The 18,957-nt window shown below is 38.8% G+C and overlaps 1 protein-coding gene across 2 annotated transcripts in view; it reads left to right on the forward strand.

Moving 5' to 3' along the window:
* The window catches only part of SPTBN1 (spectrin beta, non-erythrocytic 1), a 199,395-nt gene that overhangs the window by 44,291 nt on the left and 136,147 nt on the right, over positions 1-18,957 (forward strand). For both annotated transcript variants that reach the window (XM_047851345.1, XM_047851346.1), the window contains exon 2: positions 10,509-10,703. In XM_047851345.1, coding sequence (XP_047707301.1) covers positions 10,556-10,703 — 148 coding nt within the window. In that variant the 5' untranslated portion in view covers positions 10,509-10,555. The remainder of the gene's footprint in view (positions 1-10,508; positions 10,704-18,957) is intronic.

Genomic DNA, 18,957 nt, shown 5'->3' on the forward strand with positions numbered 1-18,957 from the left:
CTACTCTAGAAGGAAAACTCTGCTTTCCAAATAGAAAGCACATTATTGCTCCTCTATTGTTCCGGTTAGGCGCACATGATACTGACTTAGGAAATTTCTCAAATAAGGCAGTGAAATGCCAAACTTACTGAAATTCAGGATCAGCACTTTGGCAGCAGTGCCATTAGGCCTATATTCTAATGTAATTTAAAACTGTCTGGGAATAAGGGTAAGACCAAAATAGTTACTTCTAATGGCTCAGAAATCCCACACTGGCTATCATATCAGATCGTGGTGTTAGGTCTGTATTGAGTTAATGATTTCAGTTTTAATTGCTTCTCTCTGTAAGGAGACAAAAAGAAGTTTGGTCTTTAGCTGCCGATAAAGATAGCCATATGTTTAGTAGAAATTATTGTATTATTTTTTTTTTGTTTGATTCAAGTTAAGTGATTTTGAGGCATATTAGGTAGACATGGCAAAAGCTTTCTTTCTAAATAAAAAATCTTTTGTTTTCAAAATAAAAAATCTTAGTCTAGATCTGTTTTCAAAATAAAGCTAGTCTAAAAAAACCTTCAGGGCTTGCAGATTTATATTTAGAATTGGGTGATATCATAGGTAGGCAGAGAAAATAAATTAGGTACTTTGTTTAAAAATTTCATTTACAAATAGTAAAAGAGGATAAATTTCTATTCAGTGTATTAAGAATTTTTCTTTCATTTAAAATGGTCAAATAATAATTCTGTTTATAATTCCACTGGTTTTTGTGCAGCTTACCCTAAAAAATAGAGGAAGGTCACAGCAATGCCTTGTTTCCCCCCCTACATTATACTCCTCCTTGTTGTAGAAATCTGTTGTTGGTCATTGTGTAATATAAATTGTTAAGCCATAGTGATGGACTTTTTAAATAGATTGCTTTAAGATAAAATGAATTATGGTCAATGTATTGCTTGCTAGTGAAATGTTTTAAAATAATTAATTTCCTTTACAATAAGGAAAGGAAATTTCCTCCTCCAAATAGTAGAGCCTGGCTTCACGTGCCCATGTTAAAAAATAAAATTTGAGGGGCGCCTGGGTGGCGCAGTCGGTTAAGCGTCCAACTTCAGCCAGGTCACGATCTCGCAGTCCGTGAGTTCGAGCCCCGTGTCAGGCTCTGGGCTGATGGCTCGGAGCCTGGAGCCTGTTTCCGATTCTGTGTCTCCCTCTCTCTCTGCCCCTCCCCCGTTCATGCTCTGTCTCTCTCTGTCCCAAAAATAAATAAACGTTGAAAAAAAAAAAATAAAATAAAATAAAATTTGTTCCTAGGACTTTGTTCATAAAACTAAGTATCAGCCTTTTTGGGGCATCTTTTACTTGTGTAGGAAAGAGGTTATTTCTAAATATTGGGAATGAAGTCCCTTTGAGCTGCGATAAAAAAAATACCATAGATAAACAGCAGACATTTATTTCTCATGGTTGTGGAGCCTGGAAGGTCCAAGATCAGGGTGCTGGCAGATTTGGTGTCTGATGAGGACCCACTTCCTAGTTCATAGATGGCTATCACATTTCTGTAACCTCTCCTGGAAGAATGAGTGAGGTTATACTCTGTGTCTGTTCTATAAGGACACTAATCACCTCCCTCAAACCCCACCTCCCAGTACCACCATATTGGGCATTACAATTTAACGTGAATTGTTGGGGGGACACATTCAGTCTATAGCAGAAGGTTTGTGATAGGTGCTTTTTACTCTTAGAATGTTGTAGGGAGAAGGTGGCTTAACCATCATCATTTCTCTAAAGCACATACATTAGTGTTTGGGAAGAGTAGCCCACTGTGAATTTTTACATCAGAAACATGATGAATAGGACCTTTGGTATATGAAATTCTAATCCTTTCTACAAAAAAAAAAATTGTTCTTCGTCTTCCTGTCTTCTGTGGCTGCCTTCAGGTCTTCATTTACTTAAAAGTGATTCATGTTTTCTCTTAGCTTGGATGGTGCTTTTTAACCTTTTTTTCATTATTCCTTTTCTCTACCAGGAGTCTTTTAGACATTTTTCCCCCAATCTTCCATCCATGAAATTTTAATACTACAAATCCTCCATATCTCTGTACTTAACATTGGAAAGAGTATTTTCCCCCCATTCCCAAAATGAATTTTCACTCTTTGGGAGGAATATCACCTCCATTGAGAATGCACAATTTTGGAGGCCCATTTAGGTCACTTGCTGCCTTAAGTAGTTAATTAGACTTTGAAGAGGGCTAATCTATTTCCTAATTTATTTAAGAACCTTGAGTCCATTAGATATTTTTTGATATAGATCACTATTAAAGGTTTGTGCTTCAAAATGTAGGCTAAGTCATTCATTTAAAACATGGGCTAGGGAGTCCTATATACTGGGTTCAGATCCCCTTGGCTTCTTCTTTTCCTTGCTCTGCTACCTGGAGTAAAGCCTTAGTTTATTCATAGGGCTCATAGGGGTGCCTGGCTGGCTCAATCAGTAGAGCGTGCAACTCTTGATCTTGGGGTTGTGAGTTCAAGCCCCATGTTGGGTGTAGAGATTACTTTAAAAAAAATAAATAAATAATAAAGTAGGACTAATAATGATATCTTCCTCAAAGGTTTCCTGGGAAGGACTGAATGAAAAAGTAAGTAAAGCACTATGCTCACATAAAGTAAGCCAGCATGAAAATTAAGCTATTTTAAGTATTATTAGCATTTTCTTTGGTTGTTAAACTCGTCAGCTCTCTGCATTTTAAAAATTAGATTGAGTTATGGCTCAGGATTCAGAGGTGACAAAGATACTATGGATGTTGGGCTCACAGCTGTGACATGGTCCAGTTGTTTAACTCTTTGGGCCCCAGGTCCCCCATTTCTTTAATTAAGATAGAAAACAAGTTGGTTGAAATGTCATATATGGCTGTAATCCTAATAAACATAAATGGATTATATTTGTCCACAAAGTGACAGAAACTCTTGGATTAGATTTTAAAAATAAGAGGCATAACTAAAACCTAAAACAAAATGACTATAGAAGGTAAGAGTGGAATGGAAAAAATATACCAGGTAAATATTACTATCAAAGAAGTAGAGTTAATGTGTGACTAGGGAGAAAATGGACTATTTCCATGTTATTAGCCCACCAAGAAGACAAAATAGATATGATTTGTATTTGTATGTATCCAGGGAATTACAAGGAAAATCTGATAAATCCACAGTCACAGTGGGAGATTTTAACCTATTCTGTCACTGATAAATAAAACAGACAGAAGTTAGTATAAAGTATTTGAAGACCACCTTTGTTAATAATGGGTAGTTATTAAACATGTATCTGAGCATACCTCCCTCTCAAAATGGCCTGATTCTATGAATTGTTTGTTTGTATAACTGAATCATGCTTTTTGTATAGTTGGTGTATTCCTGTAAAGCAGCAAGTAAACTGGTCATTTTATTTATTTTTATTTTTTTAATTTTATATTTTATTTTTAAAAATTTACATCCAAATTAGCATATAGTGCAACAATGATTTCAGGAGTAGATTCCTTAGTGCCCCTTACCCATTTAGCCCATCCCCCCTCCCACAACTCCTCCAGTAACCCTCAGTTTGTTCTCCATGTTTATGAGTCTCTTCTGTTTTGTCCTTCTCCCTGTTTTTATATTATTTTTATTTCCCTTCCCTTATGTTTGTCTGTTTTGTCTCTTAGGGTCCCCATATGAGTGAAGTCATATGATTTTTGTCTTTCTCTGACTAATTTCACTTAGCATAATACCCTCCAGTTCCATCCACATATTTGCAAATGGCAAGATTTCATTCTTTTTGATTGCTGAGTAATACTCCATTGTGTGTGTGTGTGTGTGTGTGTGTACACACACACACACAATGGAGTATGTATGTGTGTATATATATATATACACATACATATATATATATACACATACATATATATATATACACATATATATATACACATATATATATACACATATATATATATACACACACACATATATATATATATATATATATATATATGTGTGTGTGTTGATAGTGCTGCTATAAACATGGGGGTGCATGTGTCTCTTCAAAACAGCACACCTGTATCCTGTGGATAAATGCCTAATAGTGCAATTGCTGGGTCTTAGGGTAGTTCTATTTTTAGTTTTTTGAGGAACCTCCATACTGTTTTCCAGAGTGGCTGCACCAGCTTGCATTCCCAAAACTGGTCATTTTAAAAGTGAATGATACTGGGGTGGCTGGCTGGCTCAGTTGGTAGAGCATGACTCTGGATCTCAAGGTTATGAGTTCAAGCCCAATGTTGGGCATAGAGCTTATTTAAAAAAAAAAAAAGGAAGTGAATGATACTTCTATAAAGGACTGGAACTGGGTATGTGACTTTGTTAGCTATCACACTAGAACTTATCATTTATGTCTTGGTTTTGTGAGCAGAGAACTCTGAATACTTAAGATTATGTCTTGGGACTTATTGTGAAACTAACTCCATGAACCTGAATAACAATAGGTTAGCTGGGTTTATCCTTCACTTTGGTTCTAGATGTGGTTTCTTGCAGATATTCCTTTTTGTTGGCTGTTTTATTCATGCTGCAGAATGACTCAATGGGCACATTGCAAACAGGGTGTGACTGCCTTACTTTCTGTGGATGTTTTATAGTTGAGAGGATGGAGGCAGAACTCTCCTGGGTCTCTTCCTGGAAATTGTCAGACACACAGTTTTGTCTCTTCAAAGTACCTGAGGAGAATTGTTTTTAAAGATAGCATACCAGAAATCCATTGTATGCTTTGTCAACTCTTTTAGGAGTAAGTGGGAGGGTTTTTAGTGTTTGCAGAACATTTGAGTCTATGGATTCTGCCAAAATAATTGTTAGCATATGGTTTTCATCTTCAAAAAGAATTGGCAACTGTTAGTTACCTTTTTTTCATTTGCATTTAATTTATTAGAGCATTTAATATAAAATTGGGCATTAAAGGGGCACCTGGGTTGTTCATTCCCCTGATCATCCAACTCTTGATTTCGGCTCAGGTCATGATCCCAGGGTCGTGGGATCAAGCCCCACATTGAAGCTCAGCATGGAGCCTACTTAAGATTCTCTTTCCTCTCCCTCTGCCCTTCTCTCTCTCTCTCTCTCAAATAAAATTTTAAAAATTGAGTATTAAGGAGGGGTGTGTGTGTGTGTGTGTATGTGTGTGTTACCAGTGAAAATCCCATTTATTCTCTACTTGTTACTTTGTAAAATCTGAATAGTTCAGACAAAAAATAAATTCTTTTAGTGGATAAAAACTAAATTAAAAAGGGAAACATAAATTTCAAAATGTACATGGGGAAGTACCTTATTAAATCTGTTCATGTTTATTAACAGCCTAGTCTAAAATTGTGACCTCCTTAAAAGCAGAATGCCTAGAAGATCTGTATAGCTCAGAATAGTATGTATTTTGGCCTTTGTGACTGATGAGATGGTACCAGCATGGCAGCTTGAATTGACATTGCCTCTGTCAAGAAGGTAACATCTGCCTCACCTTCCAGACCTCCATCTACCGGTCTCCCACCCACCTAGCCAGCCACAAATAAATAATTAGCAAGCACTTAATGTTTCCACGCACTCCACTAAGAGTTGAGAAGATACAAGGACAGTAAGATGGGAACGTGACCTTGAGAGCCTATGGCCTATTAACAGTAAGTAACTAGAAGTTTTGTAATTTTGAAACAGTCTTATAATGGTATGGTAAGTGATACGTCAGTGGTGTATAAGTTGTCTGGGAGCTCCCTCCCAGGCTTGTGCAGGCTTATCTAAGGTGGTCTTAATTCAGACCAGGAGCTAATGGTGGTAACTGATAAGAGATAGCTTCCTGGATGAAGTGATACCTAAGCTAGGATTTGTGGGAAGAGGAGAAAGCTGTTTCCAGGTAGCCTGTTGGTAAGTCAAGAGCTTGACTTTTTTTTTCAGGAGCTACAAGAGCTTAGAAGAGTAATATTGAAACCAGGCTGGAGAGCTGGTCAGAGCTCCCTCATGAAGAGTCACATTTCTCTTCAAAGGTTTCTGGGCATATTTGAAGGGGTGGACATTGGTGGGTTTAGTCACAGGAATGAAATGATTGGACTTACATTTGAGAAAGTTCCCTCTGTTGGCAATGTAGGGGAAAGGGTTAGGGGTTAAAATTGGAGGTGAGTTGCTGGAAAAAGAAGAAACTGTTGCTTAAGCTAACTCTTGGGATTTTCAGGGGGTACCAGCAGCCTTGGGGGCTGAAGATGGGAGGAGAGGGGGAGATGGGGACTGCAGGGTGAGGTAACTGGAAAAAAGGAAGGTGGCATTTAGTGAGGGAGTGATGGAAGGGAAACAGGGTCTGCAGGGAGGAACTAGGGGTTTAGTTTTAGACACTGACCTGGTGATCTTTAGCACTTAGCTGTCCAGGGAGCAGCAGTCAACATAGGGAAGGAGCCAAAGCTTGGGGAGTGGGTAACATCACCAAGGGAGATTTTGTACAGTAACAGAAGAGGGCAGTGGAAGGAAACTTGGAGATAACCATAAGAAACAAAAACCTGTACATTTATCTAATACCTGTGTCACATGGAAAACAGATTTGGCATCTCGGAAAATTAACAGATATGGTATTTTCCTTCTGGGCTTTGAGAGATACTGATTTACAGAAGTTTAATCAATAAAGAGGTGAACTAATGGAATACTACTAAAACTTGGAATGGTAATGTTCTGGTTTTTTTCTTGATGGTTGTGACCTTATAGTGGTACATGTAAGAGCTGTAGGAACCTCTTTGCCTTCTAGATCTAGATCTAGATCTAAACTGGTCTGCCAATTTAAAGAAATAAAATTATTGTCTTCTTATTGAAGCAGAAAATGATGAGCTTTTGGAATTTTTTTTGTATCTTTTGGAAAATTCCAGTTCATAGGATGTAGGGTTACAGAAGAGTAACGTTGTTGAGAATTCTTGGCATTTTCTTATATATTCCTTGTTCTCTCTCTCTCTCTCTCTCTCTCTCGGCTGGGAAAGTGGGTATGTACTTTTACCCATCTTCCCAAACCTAGCCACAAAAACATGGGTATTACTTACTGCACCCAGTATATTATTGATTTTTATTCATTTGGGGATTATTTAATGAGCTCCTGCTGTGGTGATCAAGTGAGAATCCAGGCCCTTACTTGAGCCCATAGAGGCAGGGAGGAACCTTCTCTGGGAGGGGAGAGTGTCTTGTTTCATGCCAACCTTATATAGCCATCTCAGGCTTTCCAAATGGTGGACCCACTAGGCAGAGTTCCAAGATGGCCAGCTCTCCTTTCTTCTCTCCTCCTAATCTCCCCACAGCCATTTAAGAAATACAGATTACTTCACTGGCTGTGGGGTCACATGGCTGATAGCACCTTAGGAAAATCTAGCTCTTTATAGATAACCTACTAGAGACACCTCCAATGGCACTTGTTGAAATAGGCTGGGGGACAATAATGTTTATAGTGTGCTGAGCTTTCTGGAATCCACATGTCATGGGCATACTCATCCACATCTTTCCTTGACTCTGACTTTCCCTTTATCCTCAGGTTACTCTGTTGTTGTTTTTGAAAACCTAGAAACACCCTTTCACTGTGGCCCTTTGGGGTTTGGGATGTTTCATTTTAACATTGCCCTGGTATGGCGGGGGGCGCGGGGAGCTTCCATCTTCCATCATTATGAAAAATCAGCTGTTTGATAAAGATATTATCTTAGGACAGATGGAAAATGTTAAAGAAAAAAGTGACCCCAATGTCCAAGTTCTTAGACACTCAAGTGAACCAATTGAAAAAAAAAGAATTAAGTGATAGCATCAATATTTCTTTTGTACACAAACTAGTAGGAGCTTTTGCTTCCCACGTTGCTCTTTGTCTTAAGGGAAAATTACGTTATTAAAGAACACCATTAAAGAAGAATTTTTAGGACAAGACGTACTTATGTGCTTTGAATTACTTATTTAAAGCTTAGAGGAGGATTAACGCTTGTTGAGAAATTTCTGGAAAGCAGTCGCTGAATTTGGGATAAGTCATTGGTAGGAAGAGGGTTGCGTAGGGGAAAGGATTGCAGTTAGTTGGGCTTACTCAGGAGTCCGATGTGGTGGGATGGAGCACAGGTTGTTAGCTGCCCTAGAGGCCGTGGTGTGGCTTGTTGTCATTGGTCAGCAGGTGGCACCAAATAGCCAGCACGAATCTGGAGAGGTATGTACTGTTTAGATTTCACCATGGGTTGGTTTGAATTGCACTTTCTCTGCTTTCACAAATTTGTAATTCATAGCACTTTCACATTTTTCCCCCATAGAGATGGCATCCTCCAAGGCTGAATTTTACGAAAGTCTTTGGTATTAATATAGTTATGAAAATTAACCATCTCCCAAGGTCAAATGGTACATGACATTATTGATTTTTTTTTGAAGGGGTTTATGACTCAATGTGAAAAGCAACAAACAGTAAGATCAATAGAATATACTTATTGGCTTAATTTTCTATAATTTTTTTATGTTTTTATAAAATGTGGTTAAATACATTGCTAATGTAAGTCTTAAAATTACTGATAAGTTTATATTGTTGGAATTGATTATGTCTACCTGATGGGAATCCAGGATTTTACTCCCATCCAAATGTTTGTGTTTGAGCGAAGATGGGTCATTATTTGGGTCATTGAGCTCTTCATTTCCTCCCAACAAGCTATCCTGCTTCTCAACATAAAGTCTCTCCTTTGCCTGGGATGCTGTTGCTCCTGATCTGGGCATGACTCGTTCCTTTTTGACACTGAGATCTCATTTTAAATACTGACTCAGAGAGGACTTTCCTGACCACCAAATCTCAAATAGTCTCAAAATTTTCTCTCTCTCTCTTTTTAAGGTTTATTCATTCATTTTTGAGGGGAGGGGGCAGGGGGCATTGTGCAGAGCGAGAGGGAGAGAGAGAATCCCAAGCAGACATGGGGCTTGAACTCACAAACCTTGAGTTCATGACCTGAGCCAAAATCAAGAGTCAGACTGTTAACTGACTGAGCCACACAGGCACCCCTCTCTTTCTTTTTTAAATTGAGATATAATTGATGTATAATATTATATAAGTTGAAGGTGTACAACATGTTGACTTGATATATATGTGTATTGCAACATGATCACCACTGTAGCATTAGCTAACATCTCTGTCACGTGATACAATTACCGTGCGTGTGTGTGTGTATGTGTGTGTGTGTGTGGTGTGAACAATAAGATCTAGTCTCTTAGCAACTTTGAGGTTTATAATACAGTGTGGTTGATCATTGACTGTGTTGTATCACTCCACTTTTCATTTTTTTTTCAACTATTTTGCCTTTTCTTGTGTGCTTTTTGTTCAGCTCCTCCTCCTATGCCATATGCTTCACTAGAGCTGAGTCCTTATCTTTTTTTTTAATTATTTTTTATTATTTTTTTAATGTTTATTTATTTTTGAGACAGAGAGAGATAGAGCATGAGTGGGGAGAGACAGAGAGAGGGGGAGGGAGACACAGAATCTGAAGCAGGCTCCAGGCTCTGAGCCGTCAGCACAGAACCCAATGTGGGGCTTGAACTCACGCACCGCAAGATCATGACCTGAGCTGAAGTCAGAGGCTCAACTGACTGAGCCACCCAGGTGCCCTGAACTGAGTCTTTATCTTGTTTACTGTTATCCCTAGCATCTGAAACAGTGCTGAGCACGTAGTGAGTCCTAAGTACATTCTAGTTCAGTGGATGAATCATAGTTGTATTGAAGAGAGAAGAAGCTATATAAGCTGAATGTATTTCTGATTATTCTCTGAGGGTATTTTGATAAAGTGAAGACAGCAGTGGACCAAAAGTTGAGGCCTAGGTTCTTGTTTATTATTTGTTCTTGTAAAATACTGTGACCTGGGTGGGTCCCTGAGAAATGGGTATTGGTCATAGAATTTGTAAATAACAATAATGTAAATAATTGCAGTCATTATTGTTTGAACCTCTCCTATGCACCAGAACAGTCCTTGGTGCCTTACATTTACTATTTCATTTGATCTTAGGCATCTGTTAGTTCTGATATGAAAATGAGATATTTAGGTGAAATGATCTGTTCTCTTATATAACATTTTATGAATTTCTAGGAGAAGCTAAGAGATTATAGTTTATGGTGGTACACAGTAGAAGTAAATGAGTTCATTCAGAAGCCCTAGGTGTTCATCTTAGTTCTTAAATAAAACTTTAAAACTGCAAAACTTAAACATTACAAAGAGGGAAGAAACTCACCCTGTGTTGGGTGTGTGTCATCTCATTCAGTCCTGTGAACAACGTGGAGAGTATCTTTCCTCTTTAATGGTTGGGGAAACTGAGACGCAGAGATGTTAAATAACCTAGCCAAGGTCACACACGTGTTATGAGGCAGTGCTCAAGTTCAAAACCAGCATTGATTTACCCCAGAAACTTGTTCTTGACATGTAGGAATTGTTCTACAATTCTACTTTACCTTTATCCCAGTAGGTTTCATGGGAGCACAGAGCATTTTTTGACCTCTAAATAGGATTTTCTTGCTCTTTCTCACAGAACTGTAAGAAGGAGCTGATGTGGAGGAGCAGCTGAGACAGTTCAAGATGACGACCACAGTAGCCACAGACTATGACAACATTGAGATCCAACAGCAGTACAGCGATGTCAACAACCGCTGGGATGTGGATGACTGGGACAATGAGAACAGCTCCGCAAGGCTCTTTGAGCGGTCCCGAATCAAGGCTCTGGCAGGTAGGTCTTCTCATGCCCTGTGACAGAAGCCCAGGGGCCTGATAGTTCCCTTTAAAATCACCCACCCTTTCTCTTCTACAGGAAGGTCAGCTCACCTCTACTTAAACATGTCCTAGGAGTTGACCGTTGCATAAAGTAGCCAGGTCCATATTTGGGGAACTGTTGATCCTAAGGCCAAAATGATTGAGTGATTTTTTTTCAAGCTGCCCTAGGTTATTAAGAATTCTTTTATTTTTGACTCCTCTTACATTTCAAAATAATGCAGCATATTGTACCGTATTCAGACAAATGTACAAATCATCCTGTGTGCTTAGTTGCTGTGATATTTTAGTTGACCTGACTTGTTACAGTAGAGTTCTTACTTTGACTGACCAAGAGTAGTTAGCATCACATGCAAGGGTTTTAGATGTAAAGAGCAATAACTTAATGTGGTGAGGGCATATTTAATGCTACAACAGGTAAGTTTGCCATTAATTCACTAAAATTAGCAGGAACACATCCTTCCTTTGTGATTTCTAACTCTCTTGGTGCTGTTGAATACTTAGAACACACTTTTACCCTAACCCTAGTTGGGGTGGGTAGTGGTCTTGCCCTGAATTGCCCTGGAAATCAGGAAAGGGTTTCATCAGGGTTTCATTAGGATTCAGCAGTACTGAGTATATGTAAACCAAGGGTCAAAGTGGAGTCTATTTAAGGTCTTACATCTGTACTTTGAGATTTTAAATAAAATGGTTTCTAAATGAGAGAAGTACGTTTATGACTTTTTTTCTGAATGTCTTTAATCATGACACATAAATTATAGCCATGATTTAACAGGTAAGTTTACTGTTAATTGTTCATATAGCTCACATTTTTTACCTTTATAGTATAATTTGCTTATGATGCATGTGTCATTTAGAGTTCTCTTGATTGTAAGCAAAAGGAAACCTAACCCAAAGTGGTTTAAATGGTAAAGAAAATGTATTGATCACATAGAAGACAAATTTGGCCTTTAAGCAAGACTTATTCCTGGGTTTAAATGGTGTGCACAGGACCCAGTTTCCTTCTCTATATTTTTTGGCCTCATAGTTCCCAGATGGCTGCCCCAGGTCCCAGATCCGTCTGTAAGGATACCCAGGAGAAAAGAGCACCTCCGCTGCCCCAGTACTTCTACCATGTCCTAGGATCAGTCTCACTGACCTGATCGATCATGACTTGGGCCATGGGCCTTCCTTAGAATCTCTCTTCCAGTGGAGTCAGAGAAAAGGGTACGCTGATTGACATTAGCTAATGAGGATGTACTTCTGGCGTGGGGGTTGTGGGGTGAGGCAGAGAGGGGTCAGTTCCATCTGAGCTCCTTGGCTAGAAAATTTGGTATATAACAGGAAGGAGGAGGAGGGAAATGGATGCTGGGAATATAGCTAACTAAATGCTATAGGAAGGTTATTCAGTTGCCTTAGAATAATTTGTCTCTTGAGTGGTGGTGATTTAATGATCTTTCTTGAGCTTGCCTGATTGAGTGCATAAATGAATGATTAACCAGATAGTCACTCTAGAATTGAAGCTTTATTTCTAGCTTATTCATTAACATGGAAGCCTATGGAAACCTTGCTGCTGGCTTGTGCTAGTGGATTGATTTGTACTTTAATCCCTTACCTGTTTTTCTTGAATCTTCATTTAAGCCTTTAGGCTAGTATGATTTGGGTAGCCAGTTACCTTTGATCATGAATCATTTACTTTCTGGTTCTAGGCTACTATGTATTATCTCCCTTTTAAGAAGAATAATATGGGGTGCCTGGGTACCTCAGTCTTTTAACCATCCGACTTTGGCTCAGGTCATGCTCTCACAGCTCATGAATTTGAGCCCCGGGTGGGGCTCTGTGCTGACAGCTTGGAGCCTGGAGCCTGCTTCAGATTCTGTATCTCCCTCTCTCTTTCTGCCCCTCCCCTGCTCACACTCTGTCTCCCTCTCTCTCAAAAATAAATAAACATTAAAAAAAATTAAAAAAAAAAAAGAAGAAGATGTATTTACAACTGTAGAGCAGTTCTTGCTTTTTGTATCTGGTCTTTCCTGCAGTTCTGGAGGATATCTCCAGCTGTACTTAGTATTGGTCAGTTTTCTTAAACTTCCTAGGGTGGCTTTTCTTCCATGCTATCTGGGTCCCTGAACTACTATAGTTAATGATAGTAAGCACTTAACATGGTGTTTACTGTGTGCAGGCACTGTTCTAAATGCATTGTATATATTAACAGCTAATCCTATAACAACCATATATGAGGGGCATTATTATTATCTATAGTGTATAGATGAGGAAATTGAGGCATGGAGAGATTAACTAGCTTGCCCAAGGTCACACTGCTGATAAATGGCTAAGGCAGACTGCCTCCAAAGTGTATACCTATTTTTCTATATTCAGTAAAATACAAAATGATTCAAAGCATATTGGTATATAGTATTGATAATGAGTAATTGAAACATGTTTTTAAAAAGATCTTTAAAAGGCTCAGGAATGCATCTTGTGGTCTAGAAGAAGCCATGAGTAACCATGACAAGTTATTGAAAAGAAAACGTGTTGCCTCCAAGTTAAATAGAAAAAAAAATTGCTTTCAATGAATCCAGAAAATAACAGGAAAACCATCTGTGTATTGGAGGAGATTTTCTTGTTATCTGACTTCCCACTTCTGTGGGACAGAAAGATCTCTGAACTCTCTAAGAAATCTTATACGCTGAAAACAAGAGTAACAGAACAGTCCGGCAGTGTCTGGAACAGTGGTTCTAGAATGTGAGCATGCATCAGAATCACCTGGTCGTCTTGTTCATTGCTGGGCCAACCCCCAAGTTTCTGATTCATTAAGTCCAGGATAGGGCTTGATAATTTGCATTTCTAACAGGTGATACTGATGTGGCTGGTCTGGGGAATCACATTTCCAGACTGGTGTGGAGTATTGATGTTTGGTCTATTTCCTTGGGCATCTGAGACTATTTCATCTAGACCCAGCTGAAGTCTAGTAAGAATTCAAGTATCAAACTCAACAGAGCTATCTGAAAGACACACTTTAATGTGGGAGTGGTGTGGAAGGCTGGCACCTCATTTTGAGAGGAGAGAAATATCTTCCTGTTCCTTACAGGGAAGTAGTATAGTGATAGGCCCAGCGTGAGACAGTGCTGTTGTAGGATTTCTGTTATAAATGCACATTCTAAAATGGGAAATCTTGGTTAGAGCACTAGAAATGTGAGTAGAAATGTGCATACCAAGTTTCCTGTCCTTCTTAAGTGTTCTGCATATTGAGTCTTCTCTAGATTTCAGTCTGAAACTCCGAGGTGATATACAAAGGACATTACTGCAGGAATTCATCTTTTTATAGTGTGCTGTATTGATAGTGTGTCTTATATTGATAATGTAACAACCACCTTGGGTTGTGTCCTTTACTAAGTGGCTTTTCTCTGAGAAAATAAGGTGAGGTAAACTACTTGCTACTAGTTTTTATCCAGTTCGCAGATCCTTTCTATTATTAAGCTGCTATATATGTAATATATATTACATATTTTACATATAGGTAATATATATTATGTATATGATATATATTTTTTTTCCTCTGAGTTGTAAAAACCATTCTTAATTTCAGTTTTATTTGCTTTCATCCTCTTCTTGCTTTTAACTTTGTGGTATAATAAGAAATAAATGTTATCTTTGCACTCAGATCCTGGCACAGAACTCCTAAAACCCTTGGAATTTGCTGTCTTTTGTTATTCATAAAAAGCCTTCTTCCTCACACCTGGATTTATGCTAGTGGAGGTGACTTAGGGTGAAACCTTTAGATAGTGTTAGGATGGGACTGGTCACTGGAATGACCAAATAATGAGACGGTGGGAACTTTCAGCCCCATCCACCAACCTCCAGGAAAGAGGGGGAGCTGGAGATTGAGTTTAATCTCAGTGGATGATGATTTAATCAATCATGTCTACATATTGAGACTTTCATAAAAACTCCTAAATGACTGGATTTGGAGAACTTCTGAATTGGGAAACACACCAGTGTGTTGGAAGTGTGGTGTGTCCTGTGAGGCCATGGAAGTTCTGCCCCCGCAATACCTTGGCTACATACCTCTTCCATTTGGCTGTTTCTGAGTTGTGTCCTTCATAATAAACCAGCAAAATAAGTATTTTCTGGAGTTCTTTGAGTCCTCCTAGTAAATTTTTGAACCTGAGGGTTGTGTTCATGGACCTGATGAACTTCTGCTGTTCAGTCAGAAATATGGTGGTCTCGGGCCTGTGACTGGCATCTGAAGTGGAGGCAGTCTTGTGGGACAGATCCCTTAAGCTGGGGGGTCAGCGCTAACTCCAAGCACTTAGTGTCAGAGTTGAATCATAGTCTGGGACACCCAGTTGGTGTCAGAGTTGTATCAGACTCAGTAAGATATTTCATAGGGGAGATGGCTTCCCTGGTATGGTGTGGAACGTGGCCATGTTTTAAAAATGTAGGAATCAGGCCTGCAGTCACTTGTCAAGTGCCAGTTTATCATTGCAAAGATGAAAGAGTCTGGAGTTGGGTCACTTCCATTGCCCAGGGAGCTTTGAATCTTTCCATTCTCTTTAGACTTTTTTTGCTTGAAAATTAGTCTGATTCATCTCTCAGTCACTCAGCACCCCCCTCCCGTTCTTTAGTATCTGAAACATCAGAGGAAAACACTAGTGAAAGCATCAGGAGCTGAGCACTGCTGTCTTCATAATCCACCTAGAGAATCTCCTGGTGGGGTTGAAAACAGCAGCTCTTTCTTTTTAAATTTTTTTTTTCTTTTTCAACGTTTTATTTATTTTTGGGACAGAGAGAGACAGAGCATGAATGGGGGAGGGGCAGAGAGAGAGAGAGGGAGACACAGAATCGGAAACAGGCTCCAGGCTCTGAGCCATCAGCCCAGAGCCCGATGCGGGGCTCGAACTCACGGACAGCGAGATCGTGACCTGGCTGAAGTCGGACGCTTAAACCGACTGCGCCACCCAGGTGCCCCAGCTCTCTCTTACAGTAGAGAAAACCTTCATCTGAAAGTTTCCCCCTCACACAAGTTAGGTGGAGAGAGGGTCTCTTGAATTGTTAGCTTATAAAATGTCAAGACTGGGCACCTGGGTGGCTCAGTCAGTTATGCAGCCGATTTTGGCTCAAGTTATGATCTCAGGGTTTGTGTGTTTGAGCCCTATATCGGGCTCTATGCTGACAGCTCAGAACCTGGAGCCTGCTTCAGATTCTGTGTCTCCGGCTCTCTCTGCGCTCCCCCCTCCCCCCACCACCTCACTCTCTGTCTCTGTCTCTGTCTCTCTCTCTCTCTCTCTCTCGAAAATAAATACTAAACAATAAAAAAATTAAAAGGTCAAGACTTAGGAATGTTTTAGAAAGTAAATAGAATTAATATTGACTCTTGCCACATGTTCACAAATTTTATATATACGAGGCTGGGGAGATTTATACTTGTGCCTAAATTGTGCGCTCCCATTTATAATTTAGAAGGAAGATGAGAAGAGCATTGGTGCATTGTGTTGTGTAGCAGAGATCATGCCATGCCGATTCAGCCTTAAGGCAGAGTGCTGTGAAGTGACTTTTTTTTATGCATTCTGTAAATGATTTCCTGCATCCCATGATGGTGTACCCACATTCCTGACCTCTGACCAAATTGCCCCAGTAGTGTGGAACATGTGGTAATGAAAGTGGTTTAGAAAAAGCTGGACTTTTTGCAAAGCAACGTTTTATTTGAAATAAAAACAAAAAAACTTAGATCTTTTAAAGAAATGTAAAAGGTAAATGGTTTCTTTTTACAAGTGATAAGTGTTTATGGTTACAGGTTATATTTTGTAGAATCAACATAAAGTAGGAAAGGAAAAGTAGTCCATTAAAAAGTACATTTTGCTTGAAAATATTGATAAAGTAATTAGAATTAATATTTTTGTATCAACACTCATCAGCAGTAATTTTAAAAATTGGGAGGATGTACACCAAAATAGTGTTTATTTCTGAATGACTTCCCTTTTTTCTTACCTGTATTTGAATTTTTTCCTGACATAAAATCTGAACTAATTTGTAATAAGGAAAACAAAACATAAATTCCTAATATCACATTCAGAAGTTTTAATTATTTCCACAAAAAAAAATCATGTCATAGAAAAGTTACAGGAAAAAGCCTATACATAAATGAGTAGTTAACAAAGACAGAAATTAAAAATGAAATTCCTTTGGGAGTTGTCACTCATCAACATTTATGAGCTAAAATTATTCATAAGAGCCTTTCTGCTAAGCTATGGACTTGGAAGAAGAAATTGACCTTGAGTTTACATGGTTAGTGGGGAATCAAGGACACCTGATAGCCATAGGAAAATGAGCTGAAGGCCACTCACTAATTGTATCTTTTACATTATATCCATAGAGCATATAAGTTATTGGCGGCTATATGTATAGGCCAGACTCCCTTTAAATACAAGCATTTGAATGAACAATAATTTTGGTGGAGCATTTAATCAGCTAAAGCACTGATTTGCTTTAAATGTTTAAAGCAGTATTGTCCAAAAGAAATGTAAAACTAGCCACATGTGATTTTTTTTTTTTTAATGGTTTTGTTTTTTGAGAGAGAAAGAGAGAGCAAGCACACATGTGCATGCAGGGGATGGGCAGAGTGAGAAGGGGACAGAGGATCTGAAGCAGGCTCTGTGCTGTGCACAGAGCCTGATGCAGGGCTCAAATTCAACAAACCCTGAGATCATGACCTGAGCCGAAGTCAGATACTTAACCAACTGAGCCACCTACCCACATGTGATTTTTAACTTTCATCTTCTAGTTAATCAAATCATCTCAGATATTATCGTATCAATGTGCAATCAGTATAAGAAGTTAGCAAGATACTTTACATTTTTTCTACTAAGTCTTTGAAATCCAATATGTATTTTACCACCCACATTTCTTATGGTCATTAGTCACGTGTGGCCAGTGGCTACCAATTTGGACAGAGCAACTTGAATGCCTTCACATAGACACTTACTGGTTAAAACTTTATAGATCCAGCCACACAAATGTGAGCTTAAAATACCCATCAGGTATTTGGTCTTGAGTATATTTATAAAGCAGTAAGTAGTTGGCCACTTGGCTAAGTGTAAATTTAAATTCTGATTGGGAATAATGCATCAGTCAAATTGTTGTTGTAAAAATGAATCTCCTTTTTGTGCTTTCTGGTACTAAGACACAGGTAGCAACAACGCAGATCTTGTACCACATCTTTGTTCTGTTGTTTCAGCTGAAAATTTGGCACTGCTCTCAAGCACTGTTTTTGGATGCAGAGGACTCAATAGCACACTTACTTAAAAATGCACATTTAAGGTTCCCCCATAAGTTGAGATTCACCACTGGAGGAGGGAACCCAGTGATCTGCATTTTTAATGCATCTGATACACTTTTTGAGAAACATTTTCCTGGGACATGGCCTGAGTGTTCTCACTTAATATTCATATCCTGTTCTGTCTGAGTCTTCCCCTCAAAGTGAAAATCAGCTTTTTATCTCTTCTTCAAAATATCAGTCTGCCCTTTCCCCCAGTAAGCAGGTCACAGTTTATGTTTTGATATCTTGACACCTAAGAAGCCTTAATGTTGTGCCCAAACTGAGTACAGTGCTGTCTCCTGGCAGGGGGAGCACATTCTTCCTCTAATCCCAGGCCTCATTCTAGCCCCTCTCTGGGTGGATCCTCTTGGTCCCAGAGATGATAAAGCGCCCCCCCGCCGCCCGTCCCCAACCTCTATCACTGTTGAGGCCTTTTAGTTTGTAATCTCCAGGAGGGTAGACAGTTTCTCGGGGCCTAAATTAGCTTTCTAGTGCTAATCAAAATTAGTAAGGAAACTTGAAAGGTATATCCTAAAAAAAATCTGCAGTTATAGATAAAAATAAAAATTCAGGGACAGGGTTTTTCTCAGGAGGAAAAGAGCTGGATTCTGTACACTGAAAATTGGAGCAAAACTTGTCATAGTTTCTCCCACGTGAGGACAAATTTCAAGCTGTGGTTAAAGTTATGTACTTAAGTTGTTTACATAATTCCAGAATAGATAGACCTGCACATAGATGGAGGAAAGCCTATTTTAAAACCTTAAAAGATTTTTAAGTTTACCTTTTTTGAGAGATGTCTTAATGTCTTTTCTACCTACAGTCATGAGTTTTTAATGAGATAGTTTAGATATTGGCTTTATATTTTTTACGATCTATAATATGATGGTTTTACTTAGAGACTTTCCAGAATTAGACTGTT

This window comes from Prionailurus viverrinus, chromosome A3 (genome assembly GCF_022837055.1).
Source record: "Prionailurus viverrinus isolate Anna chromosome A3, UM_Priviv_1.0, whole genome shotgun sequence".
In the NCBI taxonomy this organism is placed as follows: Eukaryota; Metazoa; Chordata; class Mammalia; order Carnivora; family Felidae; genus Prionailurus; species Prionailurus viverrinus.